Below are 23,150 nucleotides of genomic sequence, written 5' to 3'. Positions count from 1 at the left end.
TCGGAGTCTTATACTTTGCTATGTGCAAGTTTGTATAATGAGTGCTTACCACAGGTGGGATAATTTTAATGGAAGTAAAAGAAAACGCAGGAACATGTTACGGAATATTTTACAGCGCAATGAGATTCAGTGTCCGTCACTAAAGCTCATAATTGGCTTCGGCACACACTACAACATTACATGACCGGGACAGGTCATATAATGCGAAACACAAGCTTTGTTTATAGGAGTGCCGGAATACATATCAATGTATCGAAAACCTGGCATGGGCAGTGATGGGTCAAAGGCAGCTACATAATCAAGAAATTAGGAGGCCGTCATGGGGCAGAGTGAATAAGAGATAATTCCAATATATCTTTGTCCTGAAGTGCACATAAAATGCAAACTGATCATCCTGATGTGGCAATGGAAATTATATCCTACATTATTGTTTGCTCTTATATTGTTATTCAATCAAAATTAATGTCTCCAATAATACGAACAGTACTGATTGTTCATTTAGCTTGGGAGTATTGTGACGTACTGGACCAACGTGATAAAACGAACACTGAGGAAACAAAATGATAATAACACGCATTTGTCCTTGGGCCAATTTTTTTTTTTACTGTACGTGTTTGGGAGAGAGACGCTGGCGGCGGCGAGTCAAGACGTGCCCGCGTCGGCTCCCGGATTTTGCCAACTTTTCTAGCATTTTGTCGACGAGTGTCCATGTTTATTTGTGCAAATCTTTTCCGCGAAGTTCTAAGGACCACGCGGACACCCTCTTTTGCCACAGTGAGTGATTTTTCACCATTTCACGGACATTTGTGTGCCTCCGTCGGCGGCGTCTCACCTAACGAGCACTTCGGAGAGCAGGCCTAGGCCTAGCTCATCTAGGCCACCCAGCCGGCCTCAGGGGTGGCTCGGCGCCACTCGTCCGTTACCATGATGGAATATCGAGTAGAGGGAGAAAACATTTCCCCGGAGGAAGTCACTCAAGACCAGGGATGGCAAACTGCGGGCGCCAGAAGAGTTAACGCCAAATCGCGGGGAGGTGGCCCTAACGCCGCGGCAACGCTTTCGGCGTCCCGTGGCGACAAGCATAGCGGCGCAGCGCTGAAGTCCAAGATTATTAGGGCAGGCCGAATGCCGGCTCTTCCCAAAGAAGACATCAAAATCGTCATTCGACCAAGAGGTGGACTGAATATCTCCAAAATTGGAGCGGCTGCGGTGGCTGACGCTATACTTGCAGCCGCCGGCATCACACCCGATGAGCTCTCACAAGACACTCTGTGCCCGAACTTACAGCAAAACATTATGGTGGCCAGCACTCCTAGACGGGAAAATGCCGATCGATACTCCCGCCTCAAGCAAATCCGCATCTCGGGCAACATCCACGAACTCTGCGCGTACGAGACTGCCCCACACTCCACGTGCAAGGGTGTCATACGTGGCATACCGTTGCAAGACGACCCTGCGACGCTGGATGGCAAGATCGTTAACCAGAAAAACCCGCTCGCACTGGCAGCTAAGAGAATTGCTCAGACGGAGACTGTGATCATCGCCTTTGACGGGCACCGGGTACCAAATTTTGTCAGGTACGGAACGCTCCTGTTGAAATGTTCCCTATATAGAAAGCAAGTGGACGTATGCCACGCCTGCGGAAGACTCGGGCATCGCGCCGATGTCTGTCCAACACCTAGCGACATCGTCTGTCGGGGATGCGGCCTTCCAAACCCTGATGAGCAGCACCAATGCACCCCAATATGCAAGTTCTGTGGCGGTCCGCACCTTACTGCCAGTAAAGAATGTGCGCATAGATTCAAGACTCCGTACATTGTTCGCCGACGACGCTTCGAGCGCGCCAGACAGCAAGAGGAGCTCCCCCCGCAGTCGATCCTTCGATCCTCCTATTCTCAAGCCTCATGTAGCCCTAGCCCTAGGGAAAAACGACGCTCGCGCTCGCGAGGTCGCTCCAGGAGCCGACGGGGCTCCAAAAGCCGCTCTGCCCCAAGATCACGACCATCATCGCCTTCTCCAGCGCGCTCCGGCTCCAGAGGCCGCTCCACGTCCCGCACCCGGAGCGGCTCGTCCAACAGACCAAGATCCAACACCCCCTCCGGTGGTAAAGGCAAGTCCTATCTAACGTGGGCCGATAGGGCCCGTGGCAACCAAGAGCAGGCGTCCAACTCCCAGGACTCGCACGACCCGCGTCTCACAAACGAGCTCAAAGAGCTTAGGCGTGCCAATGATATTCTTAGGAAAGAAAACGCCCAGTTCAAGCAGGAAATCAGTCGGCTAGCCACCGAGATAGCCGAAATACGAAAATTGGCGCTCAAACCGCCGGCTCCTCCGGCCGCCACGAGTTCGTCGGCCATGGACACGGCGGAGGCTCCCCCCAAGGCGGGTGCAGTGAAGCGTCGCGCCCTGGATAGCTCAAGGGAAGACGAGACTCTGGAGCTCCTTTCGGAGCTCAAGAAGGCCATCTCCAACATACAGTCAGGCCTCTCTCAAGTACAAGAAATGATCGCGCACCCCCAGCTGGGTCTGGTCGCCCTCAGCGAGAGAATACTTAGACTGGAGGGGACCCACCACGGATTTTTGCCAAGCACATCGACAACACCAGTCCCAAACTTGAACAGTGTCATTGCCCCGCCGACAGAGGGTGCCATCCTGCAGGCGGCCCTCTCGAAACCCATGCCCAAGCCCAAACATGGATAACGAAACTAACGTCATAACAATGTGGCAGTGGAATTGCGCAGGGTTCGTCAGCAAACGGGCGACCCTGCGACAATACCTAAAAGGCATAAAGGATAAACCCCAAGTCATCACCTTGCAAGAAACGATCACATCATCACACATCAGGCTCCCTGGTTTCGTCACTGTGGCTTCCACTGAAGGGGGAAGGGGGGTGGCCACTCTGGTCAGTAAAAGGTTCACGTGCATTCAGCGAGACCTCGGTCCAGCGGACAATGGGGTCGAGTACGTCATGACGGAACTCCTCGTCGACCCCCCTAAGCGGTGCTTACGAAGGAACAGTATTTTCATATTAAATGTCTACTGCAGGCCCAGCGTACACAGAGCCAGGGCTGGTGGTCTTCTGAAGAAGGCCGTGCATTTTGCCGGCTGTCAACCTCTTGTCGTCATGGGGGACTTCAATGCCCAGCATCAGGCGTGGGGTTACCTCACCAATACGAAGAAGGGTAGAGACATATGGCTCACGGCAACGGAGGAAGATCTGACACTGGTAACCAATAAGGACTTCCCGACCAGGAGAGGGAACTCGGTGTGTCGAGATACAACCCCGGATCTCACCTTTGTCAAGAGTCTGGAAAACGTCAAATGGACCAACACAGCTATCGACCTCGGTAGCGATCATTGCATCATCGAAGTGCTCATAGAGGTTGCCCGCAACAAGACGAGGACCTTTAAGTTCATCGACTGGGACTTGTTCCGAGCCATCCGCTCCGAGCGCGCCCTTTCCCCGGATGCGGACCTAGACTCTTGGTGCGGCGGGTTAAAAGAAGATGTGGCCAGCGCCACCAAAGAGATGACAACCGATCTGGAGGTGGACAGGATGGACAGTAGGCTCGCGCATCTGTTGGAAGCCAAGCAGGCACTGCTCGCGAGATGGAAGACTCAGCGCCATAACAGAAGACTGCGCAAGAAAATGTCCGAAATCAACAAAACGGTAGAAGATCATTGCAAGGTCTTATGCAAGCAGCAATGGGATGAGCTCTGTGATTCTATGGAGGGCCAACTCAAGACCGGTAAAAGCTGGAGACTCCTCAAACACCTACTGCACGACGGCAACACCAAGTCCAATCAGAAGAGAGCTTTGGCGAAAGCTGTCCATTTGGCCACCGACTCAACTCCAGATGAGGTGATCACGGAGAAGCTCATAGACAAGTACCTGGCGGCCACGGACGATCCGGTACCTCCCCAGTTTCCCGACTACGAGGGGCGCGACGCGCCATCGATGGACGAGGACTTCACCGTGGCTGAGGTCAAGCGGGTTCTCGCATCCCTCAATAGCAGATCCGCCCCTGGGCCAGATGGGGTAACCAACAAAATGCTCAAGCACCTCGACGACGACTCGATCGAGTTTCTTACAGACAAGATCAACGAAATCTGGCGCAGCGGTCTCATTCCCAAGAGCTGGAAAGCGGCCTGCACAGTACTGATACCCAAGCCGGGTAAGGCACCGAGCATCGAGAATCTTAGGCCAATCTCGTTGACGTCGTGCGTCGGGAAGGTGGCCGAGCACGCCATGCTCAACCGCCTCACTGACCACCTCGAGTCTAACGAATGCTATACCCACAACATGATTGGCTTTCGGTCGGGGCTCTCGACTCAGGACGCCATGAAGCTGATCAAGCACCAGGTCATTGACTCCGGCTCCGCCGACACCAAGGCGATTCTTGGATTGGATTTGGAAAAGGCTTTTGACAACATATCGCACGCCTTTATTCTCAAGAGCTTGTCTGAGTTTCACGTCGGCAAGCGGGCGTACAATTTTGTGCGCTCCTTCCTTTCGTCGCGGTCCACAAGACTGAAGATTGACGGTTTTTTGACCCACGAAATTACCCTTGGGCCAAAAGGGACACCTCAGGGGGCGGTGATCTCCCCGACGCTGTTCAATATCTGCATGATCAACCTGTCGAGGGCCTTGAACAAAATCCCGAACATTAACCACACGATCTACGCAGACGACATCACCATCTGGTGCCTCAGCGGATGTGAGGGTCAGGTCGAGAGTGCTTTGCAAGAGGCCATCGATGTGACGGAGCGCTATCTCATCCCCACCGGGCTAAGGTGCTCGCCCGCTAAGTCCGAGCTCTTACTGTATAAGAAGAGGCCCAGAGGCGGTTCTCACCGGTCCTGGAAGCCAGCAATGGAGAGCCACATTACGTTATTCACCGGTAACGGTTCCCCAGTTCCGCGGGTGGACACTATCAGGGTCCTTGGAATGTTTATCGAGTCTAACGGAGCCAATGGAGCCGCCGTCAAACGCATTTGTTCCAAGACTGAAAGCGCCCTCGGACTGATTCGAAGAATCGCTAACAGGCACCGCGGAATCAGGGAGGACAATCTGATCCGGATTATCCACGCATTCGTGCTATGCCACCTCGCTTATACGGCGGCTATGCACAACTGGCTTGTGTCGGAGCGCAACAAAATCAATGCCCTAATCAGAAGAGTCTTCAAGCTGGCCCTTGGCATTCCCGTTCGAACGCACACGGAAGACCTCCTGAAGTTGGGAATCCACAACACGTTCGAAGAAATTGTCGAAGCCCAAGAGTTTGCACAGTTTGTCAGACTGTCTGGCACCCCAGCGGGTAGAGCCATACTCGGCATGCTGGGACGAAACCCCACGGTTGTCGGTCCTGACGCTGTGAAGCTGCCCAGCGACGTAAGATCCAAGATCCAGATTGCGCGGATGCCGCGCAACATGCATCCAACCTACAACGAAGCACGAAGACGAGCCAGGGGTAAATCTCTGCTCGCCAGTGCCCGCTTGGACAAAGATCGAGCCTGCTTCGTCGATGCTGCTTCGTACATTCAAGAAGAAGCCTTCTCCTCAGTGGTCGTCGACTGTGATTGCAGAGTCATCAGCTGCGCTACCATACGCACTTCTAGTTCCAGCGTTGCAGAGCAGGTTGCCATTGCTCTTGCATTGACGGACGGTGTACATGACACAATTTATTCAGACTCCAAGGCCGCTATCAAGGCCTTCCAGATGGGCATGGTGGCTCCCCAGGTCCTACAGATTATTCAAAAAGTCAAAGACCTCAAAAATCACTCATTGGTCTGGTTTCCTGCGCATCTTGGAACCATTGAGGGTGCCTCGCTCAATCCCAACGAGGAGGCGCACTCGGCTGCACGAGGTTTGACTGACCGTGTGCCGGGTAACGCGTCATATCCTGGGCGACCTGAGCCTCTCTGCTCGTACAACGAGATATGCAAGCACCACTATCTGTCAAGAAGACTGCTGCCTCTACCACACTCCTCGCTATGCAGGGCCCAAGCTGTTACTCTCCGACTGCTACAAACTAACACTTACCCGAGCCCTGCGGCACTGCACACAATGTACCCTGAACGGTTTCCAAGCCCGGACTGCCCCCTGTGTGGTGGTTATGCGGACTTCGAACATGTACTGTGGGGCTGCGCCTCTGCCGGTCCCCCTTTCACCCAAGAGGAAATGAAGCGACTCATCAAGGCCCAGGACCAGACCTCTCAAATCCTGGCCGTCCAGAGGGCCCGCGCGAGGGCCGTCAGGTTTAACCTGATGGTCCCCGAGTGGGCCTAGCCAGGTGACGCTGAGTTTACTCGCGTCTATTGTGGACCAAATAAAGTTGTTTCACTCACTTACTGTACGTGTTTCTCTTTTTTTAAGCTGCATTATGCCTCTCTTCGCACATTAAAAGATTGCGCAAACCGTGACGAAGACCGGGCCACCGGTCGAGACCATTGGTTATAATATTAAGACAACCGCCAAGTTGTGTTTCTTCTCTTCCCAAGTACGTTTATATATATATATATATATATATATATATATATATATATATATATATATATATATATATATATATATATATATATATATATATATATATATATATATATATATATATATATATATATATATATATATAGGGAAAGCAAGAGTGCTTACTACTAATTATAATTATTCAAGAAATGCAACATAGCCACGCCACGAAAGATAAATTGTGCTGATCGAAGGCCGCGCTGTCCACGTGCTGTGTTTTTGCATGGAGTGGCGAGCCGCATCCAGCAGCAAATAACGCCTGCAGGCTGTGCTTGATATTGTCACCTTTGCGATCTGTAGGCCTCTGCGTCACTAGCTTCATCGAGTAGCAGTGGGCATCCAGCAACCGATCGACTGAGCTTGCACTGATTTGCACTCCTGGCATTTCTTCCTCCAGGGCCTCCTTTAATTGCTTTATTGTAAATGCGCAGTTTTTGTCGACAATTCGTCTCAAAGTACTCATGACGTCATGTCCAAACTTCCTTTTGGAACCCCCACCATGCTTTGATGTTTCTCTGTCTGTAGCAGTAATCGATCTTGCTGTTCTAATATTGATGCCTAGAGCGTCGGCCACTTTTTAGGTCACCGCCACGCCTGTAGACGCCCACAATTCTATAGCCCTGTCGACCAGCGATACTCGGCTGTTTTTTTTTTTCTTTTTGACGAGGTTTTTCGGTGTTTCAAAGTGTGGTCATCGTTTGCGTCCAGCCGTAACTTCAAGCAAAGCTCTCTTCTCGTCTGCAATGTGCCCGTATGAAAACGCACGTGTTTCAAGCAAACGAGCTTCAGCAACACTAAGTGTCGTCTGTTACATCAAAACCGGAGTATCTCCTTTGATGCTTTTATAACAACTTGATTCCACATAAATCCGATTAAATGCAAGTTTAGTATTTTTAAGTGGTTACTTCTGATTTTGAGAACAATTGAATGTCATCTGTCGGTCTCTGTTCTCACTGGGCTGAGCACACGACTGCGAAAGCCTCAGCAAATAAGCAGCCAAATGCCGTCTGCTGAGGCATACGAGGCGAATCTATGCATATGCGATGGTGTACATGGTTAGCCGGAATAATGCAGTAGCGATGAAATATACGTAGACTAACATGGACCCTATGAGCAAATACATTTAGTACCCACAAATGCAATAACTATTCACTGTTTTTTTTTTAATTTTGAATCTATGACACCAAAACATTAAGAAGAAGTAGCACTGCGCACTTCATTTCATAAGCGCTAGCATGTATAGGCGAGAGAAAAGTTCTTCCTATGACGTCATGTTTGCGTTATTTTGACATTTATAATATATAAAGTGGCAAACTATGTGTTTCTTGTGCATGGATTAAACTGACTGGCACCTGAATTAAAGTCATTGGCAATTGGATTAAACACGGTGGCACTTGGATTAAACTCACTGGCATGCGGCCTCATTGAGTTGGTGCTTGGATTAAATATGTTGGCGCTTGGATTAAATGTTTGGCACATGGATTAAATAGCTCGGCGTTCAAATTATTTCAATGGCATGCAGATTATTTAGGCTGGCACTTGGATTAGTGAGCGGGAAAACCTGTAGTTCACTGTATCTGCCAATGGGCGTGCAACAACGGCTAATGCATTTTTTTTCTTTTTTTTTCGTAGTGCACGGGGGCAGACTTGACGAAGGGTGCAGACTTGAGTCATTTTTGCAGTTTCCCACAAAATGTCTGCTACAAATCATTGCCCAAGCTTTTGGCAACCACACACTTCCGTAGGCGCTGCGTAGATATAAAAATATTTAACAACACATCACCAATACCACATGTGTACACAGCTTCAACTACTACGTCTCCAAAAATATCGAATAATAGTAGCGGAATGAAATATTTCTTCGCAATTTTTTAACAGTGATCTTAAGACGGATGTTGAAAATTTATACTTTTAAGCTGGGGACTTGCACCTCCCAGTAACTCGATAGATTAGAGCAAAGGAGACGCAGGAATTAACACCAGTTATGTTGAATGCATTGTGCGCGTGCTAATTTTATTTAAAAATTGTTTTCTTACTTTTTTTCGGTGCACTGCTTTAATCCATTCTTGTCGTCTGCTTGTTTCGTGCCATCGGTTTGGGAATCGGTGGAATTTCACTGGTGGAGTCGACCCTTCGTATTTGCATGGCTATTGTGACAGTTGACGACGCAGCAATAGTTCCCCCCTTTCTGTTGGGGTGACATCGCGGAACGGGGGACGTTTCACGTGCAGCGCGCGCGCTTCGAAAATGCGTGGCAGCCAAAGGGAGCGGAAGGGTCGCTACACGCTGCTGTTGTGCGCTTTTTCTGGCAGGGGAAATGCAAGCGCTGGCGTCGGCGGGCAAACTTGAGCGGTCGCGTTTTGCTAACGTAGCATCGCTGTGCCCAGCGTTCACGTGCGTCAACGCTACATTGGAGTATATTGGGGCCTTCATGATGTGCTCACGGCCGTTTTGCTTGTTCCACATAAACCGAATTCGGTATTACGTGACGTCAATTAATGACGAAATATATGACTGCTGCAAATATGATAATCCTGACACGCGTGCATGTAAAAACATGACGACATACCGCGCTCATAGCGTGCTCGCGGTCGTTTCGCTAGCTCCACATATACTAAATTTGGTATCACGTGACGTGAATAGATGACGATGGTAAACGTCACATCCAAACATGATAATCATGACACATAAGTCATGCACGGCATCAGTTATCTCCACCTCGTAATATTGCGCAGTTTTTAGGGTGACATATCAGCCTTTCTCATTCGTGCTTCGCATATAATCGATTGCCACTGTGGGGTCTGCCATTTTTTTTTGAAACCATGTCGTTGTTTTTTCAGGTATTTATTTGTGCATATAAACAGCCATTAATGAAAAAAAAAATCATCGCTGATTACTACGATACCTCTGAAGAGATTACTAATGGTTGCAGTGCAAAAACTTCAAATAGTGAAGAGAGTTCAACACTCCGTAGCGGTGGTCAAATCCATGGTTCAACGAAAGGATGTATTTTCAAAGTACATATACTAAGAAAACAATGATACAGAGTAATCAGCATGGCCCCTGAGCAAGGATTACACGCAAAATTGTGAAACATTCCAGATTTTTTTCCTAATTATTTCGCTCACGGTCTACATGGTTAAAGAAAACATAGACACAGTCCGGAGGACTTATGCATAAGAACCAATAACCTTTAAAAACATTTTATTCCAATCCAATCAAGGACAATGTTCCATCATTTGGTATTTCCTTCGCGTATGTGGGTATTTCACTAAAGTATTTGCTATATGTGTGAGTACGTTGATCAGTTTGGTCGAAAACGCAGTGCGTGATTTGTGGGACTTTTATTATTATTATATTATTATTATTATTATTATTATTATTATTATTATTATTATTATTATTATTATTATTATTATTATTATTATTAATATTATTATTATTATTATTAGTAGTAGTAGTAGTAGTAGTAGTAGCAGTAGTAGTAGTAGTAGTAGTAGTAGTAGTAGTAGTAGTAGTAGTAGTAGTAGTAGTAGTAGTAGTAGTTATTTGACTTCAACCAAAGCTAGTCTTGTTTTGAATTACGCGCCATCTTGGGCTAACTAGCGCTTCAGCCACGAGAGGGCGAGACTGAGCCAATGCCGATGTTTTGTTCTAAAGACAAATAATTTAATCTAACAACTTCTATTTGTGCAAGTAAATAGTAATAATATAAAAGGCACTTGCGAAGTATTGTGCTACTTTCAAGAAGTTGCACCATCTACAAAATGCTGACAGTTGTAATTTAATATATGTGTGGGTAAAACAAGCCTCACGGCTTTGGAACTGCCTCCCATTTCCTGGCTATATGTAGTTGAGCGAAAAGCAATAGGATGTACTTCCAAAGTACATATACTAAAATTGGAACGATACAGAGAAGATTAGCATGGCCCCTGCGCAAGGATGACACGCAAAATCGTGAAGCGTTCCACATTTTTTTTTTTTTTGCACTTTCTTTCTGTTAGGGGGAAGGTATGCTAGCTTGTGCTGGAGTCTTCATGTGTCTTAGAAGTGTGGCAGCGCTCGTGTCTTTCGTGTCCTTCTTGTCTCTTTGTCGTCGTTTTGTTCTCGCGCTATAACTATCGTCTTCATGTGACTCATGTTACTATGGCATTTATTATTTTTTTTTTTCATTCCACTTGGGGCAAAGGGCTTGCAATGTTTGTACGAAAATTACACTTGTGTAATTTTGTGCCCTGTAGCAAAATTTCATTTCGAGAAATCACACCAGCAAGCTTCAGTTGAATGCAGTGCTGAAATAGCTACAGTTAAGATAGAGTACACTGTAGTTAAAAGCTTTTAAAATGATGTATATGTATTGAATTTGTCGGCTCATTTTCTTTCTGATCCGGCGCATGCGTAAAGGAACAAATAGTCTGAAATTTCTGTGGAATGTGCCCTTCATAAACAACGAACGAGTTCGCCCAAGTACAAGTGTTGCTAAATAATTCGACATGGAGATATACCACATCTATAGGAAAAATATGGGGGTGACGCTCATGGTCACCCGGTGGCACGAACTTTTTCGAGGCGAAAACGTTCGGTTCACCCAATGACCGCTTAAAACTGGCTTGACTTGGCTTAAAGTGTATGAGTAGTTGGCGTTAAAATCGGTGTGTTAGAAAACATTTTTCATGCGATTTAGGCGTTCTTTATTCTGTGGTTCAGGTTGAGTTCCTCACTAGCTTGTGACCACAGTCTGTGGCGGGTTCATCGTATTCTAGTCGTGATGTATTTTTCTCTGATGTTGTTGTTGGATTGGACTGTAATCTGTTTGAAATGGCGAGAACCGCCTCTGCCCGTGGGGTCGTGGTCGCTTTCTGTTGTTAGAAAGTGATTCATACGCAAGTCGCTGCCACTTTTCTTAATTCCTGTGATGTCGCCGTGTTCAGGAGCTTCTTATCCGTGCTTATCGAGTAGTTAACGTCATTCGCCCGAAGCACAGAACACCTACCAGCCCGAAGTGTTTGCCACCAAATCTACAAGCAATGATAACGAGCATAAAATAAAGGCCTTTGGAACGCGATTTGTGAATGTTGGTCTGACACATGTACTACGCGGATGTATGGTAGGTGCATGCGTGTTGCTTGAGGACCGATCAAACATCTGGTGTCACTTGGGAGGAAGTACATACTGTGCCAACGCTTTCGTTGAAGCTTGTTCTTGCGTAAGTGCGCGAGATAGATACAGAATGCACAAGTTGGAATTAGAGAACGTTCTTGTCCGAGTGGCTTTATTAAGCAGTCGCAGATGATGGCAATTTGTTTGCTTAGCAGTGTGTGTTTAGATTGGGGTAACCAACAGTGAAGGTAGTTGTGTGTGGGTGAGGAAATTAGTTTTCTTTGTTGCGGTGCCTTCCAAACAAATCCGTTATTTCTTCTCTTCATTGCGTCGGTCTCTTGATGTGGCACTAAATTTTGCTCTGTGCTCTTCGTGACACTTCCTCTCGCTCTAGAATGCTCTAGTAAAAGTTGACGCTAAAGTTCAGCTGAAGTTTTTAAAGTTCCTTGCAGCTAATCACTGCAGCATTTCTTTGTCTATGTGATCAGTTGGACGCACGTTATTTGGCATGCCTTTTATAACACAAAACGTTTTTTTTTTTTTTTTTCGTTTACTGAACAGTCCGGAAAAAATCGGGGACATCTGTCCCGACTGGGACAGCGCAGGCAAAGTCTTGGACAGTCCAGCGAAATTCGGGATGGCTGGTAACACTAGTTTAGGCAAGTGTGTAAAAATGAAAAAAAAAATGTAATAAAATAGAGATTTCATTGCTGGGAGCATTGTCGAGCTTCAATAGACCATATGCGAAATTGCTTTGTGCTCTGGCAACACTGTGCACTTCGACCCCGCCGCCATTTTAATGTGGGCGAGCGGTTATGGTGGCTAGAATTCTAGCCACCATAGAGCGGTCGACGGAAACGCGTTCGCTAGTACGGCCGTACGACTTCTGAACACCCGCTTCACTGCGCTGAGCTACTGCGATGGCCACAGCAAGACGTTTCCCAGTGCCCGAACATGTGATGTGGACAAACTGTTTAGAAAACTTGCTGCATATATCGAACGACACTGTAGCGGACCTAATAAACCAGGCGCCGACGTCATCCAAGCAGCAAACAAAATCTTATGCCTTCGCCGTGGAAGCGTACACCTTGCCGTCGTCGGTTGTGACCAACGCCTGTGACACAAGGTAGGTAAGCGACGTTTTGTGTAACCTTCTGAAAGCATGCAGTGCTTTTCCTTTTGGAGCAACGTACAAATAGTGCCGCCGATGTTAACGTCGTGCGGGCGTTCTCGGCGAGGTCGGTCATGTCACTGCGTGTTTCTTTCACTACGCGTGCTCACGTGCTTGGATAACTTGTCATTATGGCTTGGCCAGAGGAGGCTTTGGTTTGGCGTTTATTTTTAGCACGTCCGATCAGCAGGCGTGGTCGCGCAGGAACTTCGCAGCTGTTCCGGTGGTGCAGTGTGCATGCCTTGAAGGACATCGCTCGTACTATGAAAACAGTTTTTTGCACAAACAAATTTCGCGTCCGCACGTATGCATTACTGGTCTAATATTAATGTGCTGCCTTTACGAGTGCGCATGCTGCTTTGTATAAAACACGACGTACGCTAATTTGTTCACTAAACATTTAGACTAAACGGGTCTACAAGGACAGCTAGAAAGAACGGAACTGATCCACCGCAAGTGTCAACGTAAGTTAACAGTGGGACACCTTAAAAACCTGATTCATTCAGTGCATGTTGGTTTGGAGATTTTTCAGCAGCATTGGCATGTGGTTTTCCAACTCGTCAATAAAAAGCAGTGTTTTTTTATGTTCCACTAGAGGTTGTTCACATCGAAGCACTTCATGCAGGTTTTGTATTATTGCACTGTAACGTCAGCTGCGCAGGGGTTTTCCCGAATGACATAGTCATTACTTTGTGGACAGTAGGTTGCATAACCTTGTTGCTTTGCATAAAGCTGTCATGGCAAGTGCCACGACAGCTTTATTCGTACTTGTGATATGGCACTCGGTAAAAAGATGACAAACTTGACTGTGTGCAGCTTACAAAGTTCTTTTTTTGTTGTTGTTGTTGTTGCTCTTACAGTCTCGGGATCGTCTATGCACGTGCCACGTGCTACCGAAGCCAGAAGAAGAGCGGGCGGCCGTACAAAGTCAGCTTGGCTTTGAAAAGCGACAGTGGAGCAGTGGCAGATTCTACTTGTGAGTGCCCCGCTGGGGCTGGTGGTGCCTGCAGCCACATTCTTGCGGCTCTGCGCCTCCTTGTTCTGCTGAAGCAGAAGGGCTTCAAAGAGGCACCACCAGAGCTTTCATGCACCGAGTTGCCGCAGCAATGGAGGCGCCCCCGACGACAAGGCATCAGGCCTATGGCCGTGCAGAACGTGGACTGGCGGAGTCCACGTGAGGGTGGCATGGGCATGCCAATGCCCGTGCGACTTTTTGATGCGCGGGCTGAGGAGCAAAAGGAGCAGCAACACCTTGAAGTGATCCATAGCCTGGGAGAGGACCTCCAGAGCCTCGGGACCTTCGACTTTGCTGCCATTCTCTTTGCTGCTGGGGGGCCGTCAGTGGACACAAAGCTTGGGCCTGCGCCTGCGGGGTCTGCACTGTCGTACCAGCAGGCAAAACTCCCTGCAGGCTTCACTACGTGGATGTCACCCAGCATTTCGCAAGGGGCAGCCACCGTGACACCAGTGCCAGCTTTGACTCTGTTTAGTGACGGAGCCTCACAGCCACCCTTGCCCGGCAGATTCACGGCTGAAGAATGGAGGGTGTTGACTGTAAGTGCAGTATAGAAAAGATACTTCTGTCTGCACTGGTGGAGTGTGTACCATTGATGCTTTTAACTGATTAGGTGGACCTAGATGTAGAGCACATGCAGCCTAGAAATATTCTTATGCAGTCCTCTGTAAAAAGAGAAAACAAGAAAATTATGAATGCCCTATTTGCTTCCACCAAATGTTACAAATGCCAAGACAATGGCCCCAGTGATGATAGTGGTTAAGCAATTTTAAACTACAGGCAAACCCAGCACTAATGCTGTGCTTTATTTTATCAGTGCAGATCATTGCTTTATGTTCTACGCTTTGAAGGATGTTAAGCTGTGTGGTTATTAAACAGTCTCACTCATATGTGCTTCTACAGGCTAACATTTGCTATTTGCTAGCTTTACCACCCAATATCCGTATTATGATTCATTTCAATGCATCAGTGTAATGTAAACCAAGACTTACACTTAATCGAACTTGGGGCCACTGTCGATTGCATGTCCTCTGATTTTGTCAAACCTGCATTATAACAATAGAGTTTTAGAATAGGGATGACCGGGCGCTAACGCTGCGGCTGCAGGTGGTGGAGCCCGACTCAGGCGCGCATTCATTCTGTGGTGCAAACACTGATGCCTCGGTTGGGGTGTGTGCCACTCTCAAGCCCAAATCTCTAGCTACTTTTGCGAGGACGACAAACACCCCGTTGTTTTTTTTTTTCTGTGCGCGGTCATCATCCACTGCATATGCCATTTTAAACATGAGGGGACACACGTGTGGACTTCTTTTTATTGTATTGCGCTTTGAAAACATTTGCAGCCTCATGAGCTTCTATATCCAAATGCAAAAAATATATGGAACCCTAGCTATCCAAGCTTTGCTTAAAAAACCGGGAACTGTGCTCCTCTCTTGCCTGTTCTTGTTAAAAAGCACGATTTCATTGCTGCTGCTGTTCTGCCATTCATGCCATTGACTCTCCTAAAAGTGGCTCCTAAATCTGTCTTTTGATGACTGGCTATTAATCTTAGTGCAGCACGGTACCGAAAACAAACATGGGCATACCAGCTAGGCTGCAGGAAAACTGATTGGGTCTTGCTAGTAATCAAAGTACAGTGTATGCAAGCTCTGAGCCGTTAAAAGTTTCTAGCGCTTTCTTATGCTATATTTACTTCCACATTGTGCAGGAGATCCAGCTGTCACAAGAAGAAGCTCGGGACCTCGAGCTGAACTCAAGGCAGCAGCGGCTCAGTGAACGCTGGCGACAGGCACGGGCCAATCGACTGACAGCGTCAACTTTCGGCCACGTCGTCAGGCGGCAGGCATGGACGGAGAAGGGCCTCCGTAACCTCATTGAGCCGAAGGACCTCACGCACGTCCGTCCGGTGCAATATGGCATAAGGAATGAGAACATGGCCAAAGATAGGTATATAGCTGTCATGAACAGCTACGGGAACAATGTGTCAGTGCAGCATTGCGGCCTTGTGGTAGACCCTGTGTGCCCTTGGTTGGGTGCAACACCAGACGGACTCGTGTACGACCCGGAAGAACTTTCATATGGTGTGTTGGAGGTCAAGTGCCCCCATTCTCTGAAAGACTCTGAGCCAGAGGAAGCGAAGAAAAGAAAGTTTTCCTTGGTGTTCGGGGAAAATGGTGAACCGCAGCTGGACAGAGACCATGAGTATTATGCTCAGGTGCTTGGGCAGATGGCCCTCACTGGCTGCTTGTGGGGCGATTTTGTCGTGTGTTCGGAAAAGTGGATTGGCATTGAGCGCATTTGGTTCGACAGGAACGAGTGGGAGGATATGCGCAAAAAGCTTGATGCCTTCTTCTTTGAGCAAATGCTGCCCCATCTTGCCAGGCGGTAATCAGTGAAGCTTCCAGATTTCGGCTGATTAGTGCGCCAAAGCTACACCTAACCTATGAGGCGTGCACAGTACCTGCACACCCTAGCCAAGAGGTAACTCGGTGCTACCTTCGTGCCAGAGGATTTTTCAATACTAAAAAAATAACGCTCCGAGCTTTACTTGCCATTTGTGCATCTGGGCAATACTGTGCCCTGTAATGGATGGTTGCAAATTGTCTTGGCTGCCTGGGCATCTTAACGTGCACCAAAATCTCAACGCAGAGAAGGCAACACAACATAATACCTTGAGACAAAAAATTTTCCTTTTGCGGACATGTGGAAATAAAAACATTGGCTGCCTTATTGTGAACCAAACATACACAGGCTGATTTTGTGCAAGAATTTTTTCAGATTCACTTTTTTCACTAGACTTCACATTGCCACAGCACAAGTTGTGGAGACCACAATAAGGAAATGAAAAATCTCATGCATCATATTTTGGGTAAAGATAAAAGATTGCATGCCATACCTATTATTATTAGACTCCCATCCAAGGTTTTTTAAGCAGTGTTTAATGAATCTTAGTACATACTTGCAGCATCCAGTTGCTTGTATTCATACAGAACTTAGTGAGCCCTTAAAAGTTTTGGATACGTCTAAGAGAATATAGATATTGTACGTGAGCTCACACTCGCTCGATTTAATCTTGAATAATTTAAAATCTCGCCGATGAAAGTTCAGAAAAACACCATTTTTCAGGCATAGTGATGCTTTGTAACGCATCAGTTTGAGTGATATTGCAGGAAGAGACGCAAACACAACGTAGCAGTTTTCTTAACCACATGCTACAGAGTCACAAGGGACATGTACTTTTGTGTTCCTGCACTTTTTTTTTTTTTTTTGAAATAGAGAAATACTCCGCACGCAGCGAGTGCGCCTTTCAAGCCATTCAAGGTGGACAGCTCCGCATGTTTTAACATGTGATACACAGAAGTGCTACGGCCTCAAAAAAAAAGCAAAAAAGGCAACGAAACATGCCTAAAGGGGGGGGGGGGAGAGAAAAGCTATGATTGTGGGCCACATTGCAATGCTGCGAATTAAATTCTTACCTCATCCAAATAAGTTATAATGTACATGCTAGCACCACTCAATCCCTTTGTGAGCATTTTTTTGGACTAGATTACTTAAAATTTAGTCTGTGGTAACCAAAAGCATGTCATGACTGGACACAACCACATCTTCTGCCATTGAGCTGCACATGGACAAAACAAAACCAGTTTATAGTCAATCTTTGCAAAATTTGTTACAATGAGAGTCAACTTGAGGTAGGTTAACAAACACAACACAGTATATGAACAATAAGAAAGGATTACAAATGAGCGAAGAAATAATAATAGAGCTTGACAAAGTACTGCTGTGCATCCAGGTTCGGGAGCCTTTTGGTAGCGTGAATGGTGTTCGGAGATGACCAGGAAAAAAAATTGCACAAGTATTTACACGGTGAGTACAAGTTTGGTGGTTACGTCTTTGAACGAATCACACAGTGAGCAACAACTTAACAGCGCACAACATTGCCTTCTTGCTCAAGGCTGTTTGTTCGCGCACGTGGCGCCCCTGAGTGCTCAAGTCACACAGCTGCAGATTACCAGTTTCACGGTCCGTGCTGTCATCTCCCTTTTGATCCTGCAGTCATCCTCCATTTGTGGGCTCGTTTCCTGGCCGGAGCAGCCGCTTTTCAGACTGAGGCGGAAAGTGAAATTGCCTGCGTGTTTGAGATTTCAGTGCACGTTAAAGACCCCCAGGTGATCAGAATTACTTCGGAGCCCTCCACTACGGCGCGCTTCATCGCCTGTGTAGCGTCGGCACGTTACACCTCACAACCAGTCAATCATCAGTCGTCGGTGCATTAAAACGTGCCAAGTGCTGTGTGTTCTTTTAGATGCGGAGCGTAACTGCGAATTCATCTTAGGCTTGGGCTCTGTCCCTCCATAGTCCGTCGTCCGCACACCACCTGCGCATGCGTCCAGGAAGACGCCGGCAACACTGTCGCTCCAGGAGCCATCTCATGGTCGGGGCTCGTGCTGGCCCAGGAGGACACCAGCAACACTGTCGCTTCAGAGCTTTTAAAGTGGAAGTGGGCTCGTCTCGTGAAAGCAAGTGCGTGCGCTGAAAAAAAAAAAAAAAAAAAAAAACCCTCTTGCACTTCATTGGTGCATTGCAAAAATATATACTTTGTGATAAGTCGCAAAGTGCTGTTCAGATGGAGCCCCGTTACGCTCCACATCCTTCGCAGGAATCCCCTCGTGGGAAAGGGCGTAATTTTTTAGCTTGCCACATCTAAGGCTCTTGTTGCGGTTTGCCACTTGACTGTTGCATGAGAGAAGACTGGAAGTTGCTCAGGATTGCCGTCACAGTCCAAATTTGGTTAATCAGTGGAGCCAAGGTTAACGGTATGGGTCTATCAAAAATGTGGAATGCCTTTATCCGCTGTATCCGCCGCACCACGTGTATCCGCAAAGCAGCAATCTCCTTTGTAGATTTCACTTCCTCAGGTGAGAATGTGCCACCCTTCAGGAACGGCGGCAGGTTCAATTTCACTCCATTCTTTTCCAAGAGATCTTCGATACGAAAGCCCTTATCTGCCATAACAGCATCTTCATCGTCAAACTTCAAGTCTAAAAAACCACTCCTAATCACACACTCTCTGTCTGAGCTGGATCCTGTGAAAAGCTCTGACACAAAGGCGACAAGGCCATTAGGCAGGACGCCGATGAGTCCCTTGAATGTGTTGCTCGACTTGTATGGGGAGTACGTTGTAGACTGTAGGGACAAGGATGATGGCACCTCGCACTGTATTTCCGTGGCGTCCAGGATTACTCGAGTCGATGAATACTTTTCCTTAAACTCGGGTGGCATTGTAGCATCTACAATTCTTCTAGGAGCCCACAGAGGTAACAGGCCTAGTTTGGCATACAGGAAGTTAATCCACGATGTGCATATTTGGGACACAGTTGACTGGGCAATGCAGAACCTGTGAGCCAAATCATCTTCAAACAGGCCGAGGCGCAGTCGGACTAGCACCAAAAACAGCTCATTTTCCGTGCTTAGTTTTCTCTTCCGCCCTCGCGATGATCTGGGTTCACTGCTTTCTGTACGTTCTGAACGTAGAACGTTGCACCCATAATCACCGGGGTTCAAGTAGACCAGAAGTTTCTTGAAATGGTTGTAGCTTGGCAGCCCAGTGTAAAATAGCATGTCTTCGTCGCAGTCCTTGAACCGTTCCACTGTGAAGGGAGCCGTTCGTTCTCTTTCAGCAGCAAGTTGGCAACTCAAGGACGCCTTTTCGAAGCCCAGTTGCCCGATGATTCCTTTTGCAGCAACAAGCTGCTCCTTGATTTGGCAAAGCTCGTCTCGGAGCTGCGCGATTTCATTGTTTTTCTGTTTTATCGTTTCGGCCAAACGTGCATTTTCACCTTCAAGTGAGCTGTTGAGCCTAGTGGGTTCCTCTAGAACTACCGGTGCTGCCTTCACTTCATCTGGGCTATGCATAAGCTCATCGCCTAGCACTCCGGGGCCTAGAACCGGGTTTTGGCTTCTTACTTGTGGTGAAGCACGTGGCTTTGGGGGCTTCCGTTCTTTCTTTTCTTTGGAAAAAACAAAAACTGACAGAACTGCCGCGTCCCGAAGGAGGCTGCGGCCACTCGCAACGCTAGGTATAAAGTCCGATGACCTAAAATGCTTCGAGCAGACCTTCGTTGACTTGCCGACTTGAAATTCCGGGCCTTCATCCCTCTTGATCGCAGCAATCCACATCTTGTATATCATTGCATCTTTCGGAAAGCGGTGGAAGGATACCTACAAGATATAAGCAAACAAACATTCAGTGCGACGTCATGAGCTAGGTTTCTCTTAGCTGTTTGATTGTTGTTTACAAACACAGGCACTATCATAAATTCATCTCACAAAGAATAGAGGTCACACTAATACGTGCATTGCAGGACTAAAGATGCACTTGTAATGTGACCCACCCCCCTCAGTTTTTTCTGCGCACTCCCCTTTTAGCAGCCTTTCCTAGATATGGCCCTTCACAGCAAGCCTTAAGAGGCATTAGTCACTTGTGGACACTGGGGGGAATTTAAATCAGTTATTTTTTATCTCCAGGTAGCTTCAAAGGTTTCTATGATCTGCGAGTCTAAGGCAGCCAAAAGGCAGAATCCCGTACAACTAAGTTATGGCTGCCTCCACAGCTGTATGTTTGATAATGCAACATGAAACATTTTTCAGGTGAGGTGAGTTGCAACACAACCAAGCAGCTGCAACACAACTGAGCCGAAGAGACTAAAATGCAGAGAATGAATCCCGTCTCACGAATAAATGGAACTGCCGCGCTCTGAACTCATGCAGAACGTCATTCAGTCAAGCCCTGGCGATACTCATGGTGCCAGTTTTCCAAACCTACGGCAGCGCGCCCCGCTATCTTTTCAATTTTATTTCGTTGGTAAAGGAATATCGGTGAGAGAGGACCGAATGGAAAAGTTGCGTCCGCGCACGTTGGGGGAACTGAAGTTAAGCGCCTGAGCAGATACTTTTCTGTTCGAAAGTGGGCATAGCCCTCATCTTCCGAATGACAGTTTTATTGCTGCGCGGTGACCGTACTTGGGGACACAACGGAGCCCGGACAAGCAACCGAGTTGCCTTTCTAGGATGCGTGTACGGCATGTTACTCGGAGTAGCGGAAGCTCTGCACGTCTCTGAGCGCAATCACCTTCAAAAATAACATTTCTACGTCGTCTACCTACATGGTGTAATCTCATCACAAAACAGCCCGTCCTAACAGTTCGGTTCTATCACACTAGTTACCCCAACAGCAGCGGCGCACTCTCCACTCGACTGCAGAGAATCACCGGGGCTCTTCGATTTACCATCTCGGACTCGCCGCGGGTAGGATTCCCCGAAGCCATAGGGAAATTCGAATGCCGGACAGCTTCTCGGCGAGTCCGAGACGGTAAATCGAAGAGCACCACTGTCGTGGAGAGGGCCGACGTAGTGAAAACACCTAGCCGCAAAGCTGACAAACCTATAAAAACACGGCCTGTCTGAGTAACACAGAAAAATGGTTAGTCCTGCATTGCTCTCGTGCAGCCCGTGCACCGCGGAGATTCATGCAACCTAGAATGTGCCCATAAAGCTTCTGCACGCCATACCCTTTTTTGCGTTTAAATGATCGCTGCAAAAACGTAATTCATGCCACATACCTTGCTCCCATCGCTGTCTGTGACTCCGCGCTGCTTGCACAGCGGTACACAGCAGTGTACTGGCATTTCGCCAGCAGTGCGACAGTCGAAGCGTCGAAGCGCGTACGTTCCGTGGTACGCTCGCATGCGGGTCGCCCGTGCGTAGTGGTCGAGCCTCGCCAGCATCAAAATGGCGGATAGGGTACCTGCTGCGTTCACTAGATGGCGCTGTTAATTTCGCATACTGCCTATTGCTAACCCGTAAAGGTCTTTTTAAAAGTTAACATTGCCGCAATACAGCAGTGTCATGGGGTGAAGTGCTTGCAGTGTATTGCAGTAAAGCATACATAACGCGCGCGCGCGCGTGTGTGTGTGTGTGTGAAATGGAAGCGTAGCACTGCTATTAGGCCTAATGCGATGCGCCGTGCTTTGTCTCATTACTGGTCATGCGACAGACGGCATCAGCACCAACTTCAACCTTTGTAAAGAGTCCATATGTTCCCCCCATAATTATTTTTTTTTAATTGTGGCAAGTGATTCACACTGCAGTAAACTTCTAGTATATTGCATGAGTAATTTAAAATTGTTGCATGGCCCCCAGTAAAGAAGTGAAAAATACCTGTGACAGACTCCTTGGTACTCCAGATTTTGTGCCATCAGATATGTGCTAAAATGAAAATGATCATTATTATTGAAAGATATACTCAGGAAGGTATTGGAGATGGTTGTGCATGTTTTGCAAATTTCCTTTTAAAAGCTCATGCTTCACTTTATCGGGTTTTCTTTAGTTATTAAGAAAAATAGCTCCCCAAGAATGGTCTGAAATTAAACACACAGTTTGTCATGGGGCAAGTTGAGCTTAGCAAGAAAATGATTTATGAAAACCATTCTGTCGCATAACTAAGAGCAAGCTGGTTTCAGGAAACATGTTGACCTGAGATGATGGCACGTGTTCACGCATCTTACAAAGGCTGCTTGTTGTTATAATGTGGCTGTAATTGGACAAATGTCTGTCATCAGGTGTGGAGATACATCGCATCTCTGATGATCAAATTTTTAAAGAATAGGTTTTCAGGGAATGCTAAAAACTTTTTTTGAAGGGGTGAGCATTAGAGAGCATTACTTCATTAAAGTCTCCAATTTCATTAGGTTAGCACTGAGGCTTGCAGGTATGTTAAATGAGCATGGTCACTTGAGTAACACTCAGAGGTCAATAATTATAGGGTGGACAGCAAGGTATGTAACAGGATTATGCAAATTGCAGAAATAGACATAATGAAGTTGTCGAGAAGACTTTGTTAACAGTACATTTACAGACTTCATGCAGAATTTGCTTTCCAGCAGGGTGCATTTACTTTTGCTGATGCTTTTGATGGCATCATTGCAGTTCATAAGCACTGGTTTTACGGACTGCACGTGATGATCTTGTTTTTTCAAGCTTCATATGTACTGATTAAAGTATGGGATCAAGAAACTTACATGCTTTCTTGAGGCATAATCAGGCTCACCATAGAGGTAAGTGGTGACATTTTAGTGAGTTATATGTGGGAGGTCTGTGTACATGAGATCATAGTAATCTTGCAATGCTGTAGCTTTATTTGTGTAAAGAGGGAAGCTTCTTTTCCTGTTAAAAATTTCTGCCAAGCAAACAAGTTCCAACAGTAGGATTTGCCCTTGGGTAAAGCAGGTGGTAAGAATGAGCTTATTTAGAAGCCCTTCAAGAGTACCCACTGA

At 47.1% G+C, this 23,150-nt stretch overlaps 3 protein-coding genes and 2 non-coding genes across 5 annotated transcripts in view; 3 read left to right on the top strand and 2 right to left on the bottom strand.

The window, feature by feature from the left end:
* Positions 1-23,150, bottom strand: part of LOC142772252 (uncharacterized) — a 74,109-nt gene that overhangs the window by 5,776 nt on the left and 45,183 nt on the right. The window contains exons 5-6 of the mRNA XM_075874446.1: positions 13,659-13,841; positions 3,164-3,307 (exon numbers count right to left, since the gene is read on the bottom strand). Of these exons, the coding sequence (XP_075730561.1) occupies positions 3,164-3,307; positions 13,659-13,841 (327 nt within the window). The remainder of the gene's footprint in view (positions 1-3,163; positions 3,308-13,658; positions 13,842-23,150) is intronic.
* LOC119184513 (U6 spliceosomal RNA) lies at positions 9,536-9,637 on the top strand. Its single transcript, XR_005111442.2, has one exon. It is a non-coding gene; the product is annotated as a U6 spliceosomal RNA (small nuclear RNA).
* LOC142772359 (U6 spliceosomal RNA) lies at positions 10,404-10,506 on the top strand. Its single transcript, XR_012886333.1, has one exon. It is a non-coding gene; the product is annotated as a U6 spliceosomal RNA (small nuclear RNA).
* On the top strand, positions 12,415-16,545 carry LOC142771720 (uncharacterized). The gene is made up of 3 exons (XM_075873537.1): positions 12,415-12,755; positions 13,661-14,354; positions 15,524-16,545. Exons 1-3 carry the CDS (start codon positions 12,550-12,552, stop codon positions 16,202-16,204), a joined length of 1,581 nt encoding a protein of 526 aa, XP_075729652.1. The 5' UTR covers positions 12,415-12,549; the 3' UTR covers positions 16,205-16,545.
* LOC142771719 (uncharacterized) lies at positions 17,444-21,617 on the bottom strand. The gene is made up of 2 exons (XM_075873536.1): positions 21,438-21,617; positions 17,444-20,037 (listed from the first exon to the last, which is right to left on the bottom strand). Exons 1-2 carry the CDS (start codon positions 21,600-21,602, stop codon positions 18,520-18,522), a joined length of 1,683 nt encoding a protein of 560 aa, XP_075729651.1. The 5' UTR covers positions 21,603-21,617; the 3' UTR covers positions 17,444-18,519.

Source organism: Rhipicephalus microplus, chromosome 9 (assembly GCF_043290135.1).
Source record: "Rhipicephalus microplus isolate Deutch F79 chromosome 9, USDA_Rmic, whole genome shotgun sequence".
Taxonomy (NCBI): domain Eukaryota; kingdom Metazoa; phylum Arthropoda; class Arachnida; order Ixodida; family Ixodidae; genus Rhipicephalus; species Rhipicephalus microplus.
This window is presented reverse-complemented; position numbering and strand designations above follow the sequence as displayed.

Excerpts from the sequence above, each read along its gene's own strand:
- LOC142771719 (XM_075873536.1), bottom strand. The coding sequence starts at position 21,602 with ATGCTGGCGAGGCTCGACCACTACGCACGGGCGACCCGCATGCGAGCG. Across the intron at positions 20,038-21,437 it reads CAGACAGCGATGGGAGCAAG|GTATCCTTCCACCGCTTTCC; the intron begins GTATGTGGCATG and ends TATATCTTGTAG.
- LOC142771720 (XM_075873537.1), top strand. The coding sequence starts at position 12,550 with ATGGCCACAGCAAGACGTTTCCCAGTGCCCGAACATGTGATGTGGACA. Across the intron at positions 12,756-13,660 it reads ACCAACGCCTGTGACACAAG|TCTCGGGATCGTCTATGCAC; the intron begins GTAGGTAAGCGA and ends TTGCTCTTACAG. Across the intron at positions 14,355-15,523 it reads AAGAATGGAGGGTGTTGACT|GAGATCCAGCTGTCACAAGA; the intron begins GTAAGTGCAGTA and ends CACATTGTGCAG.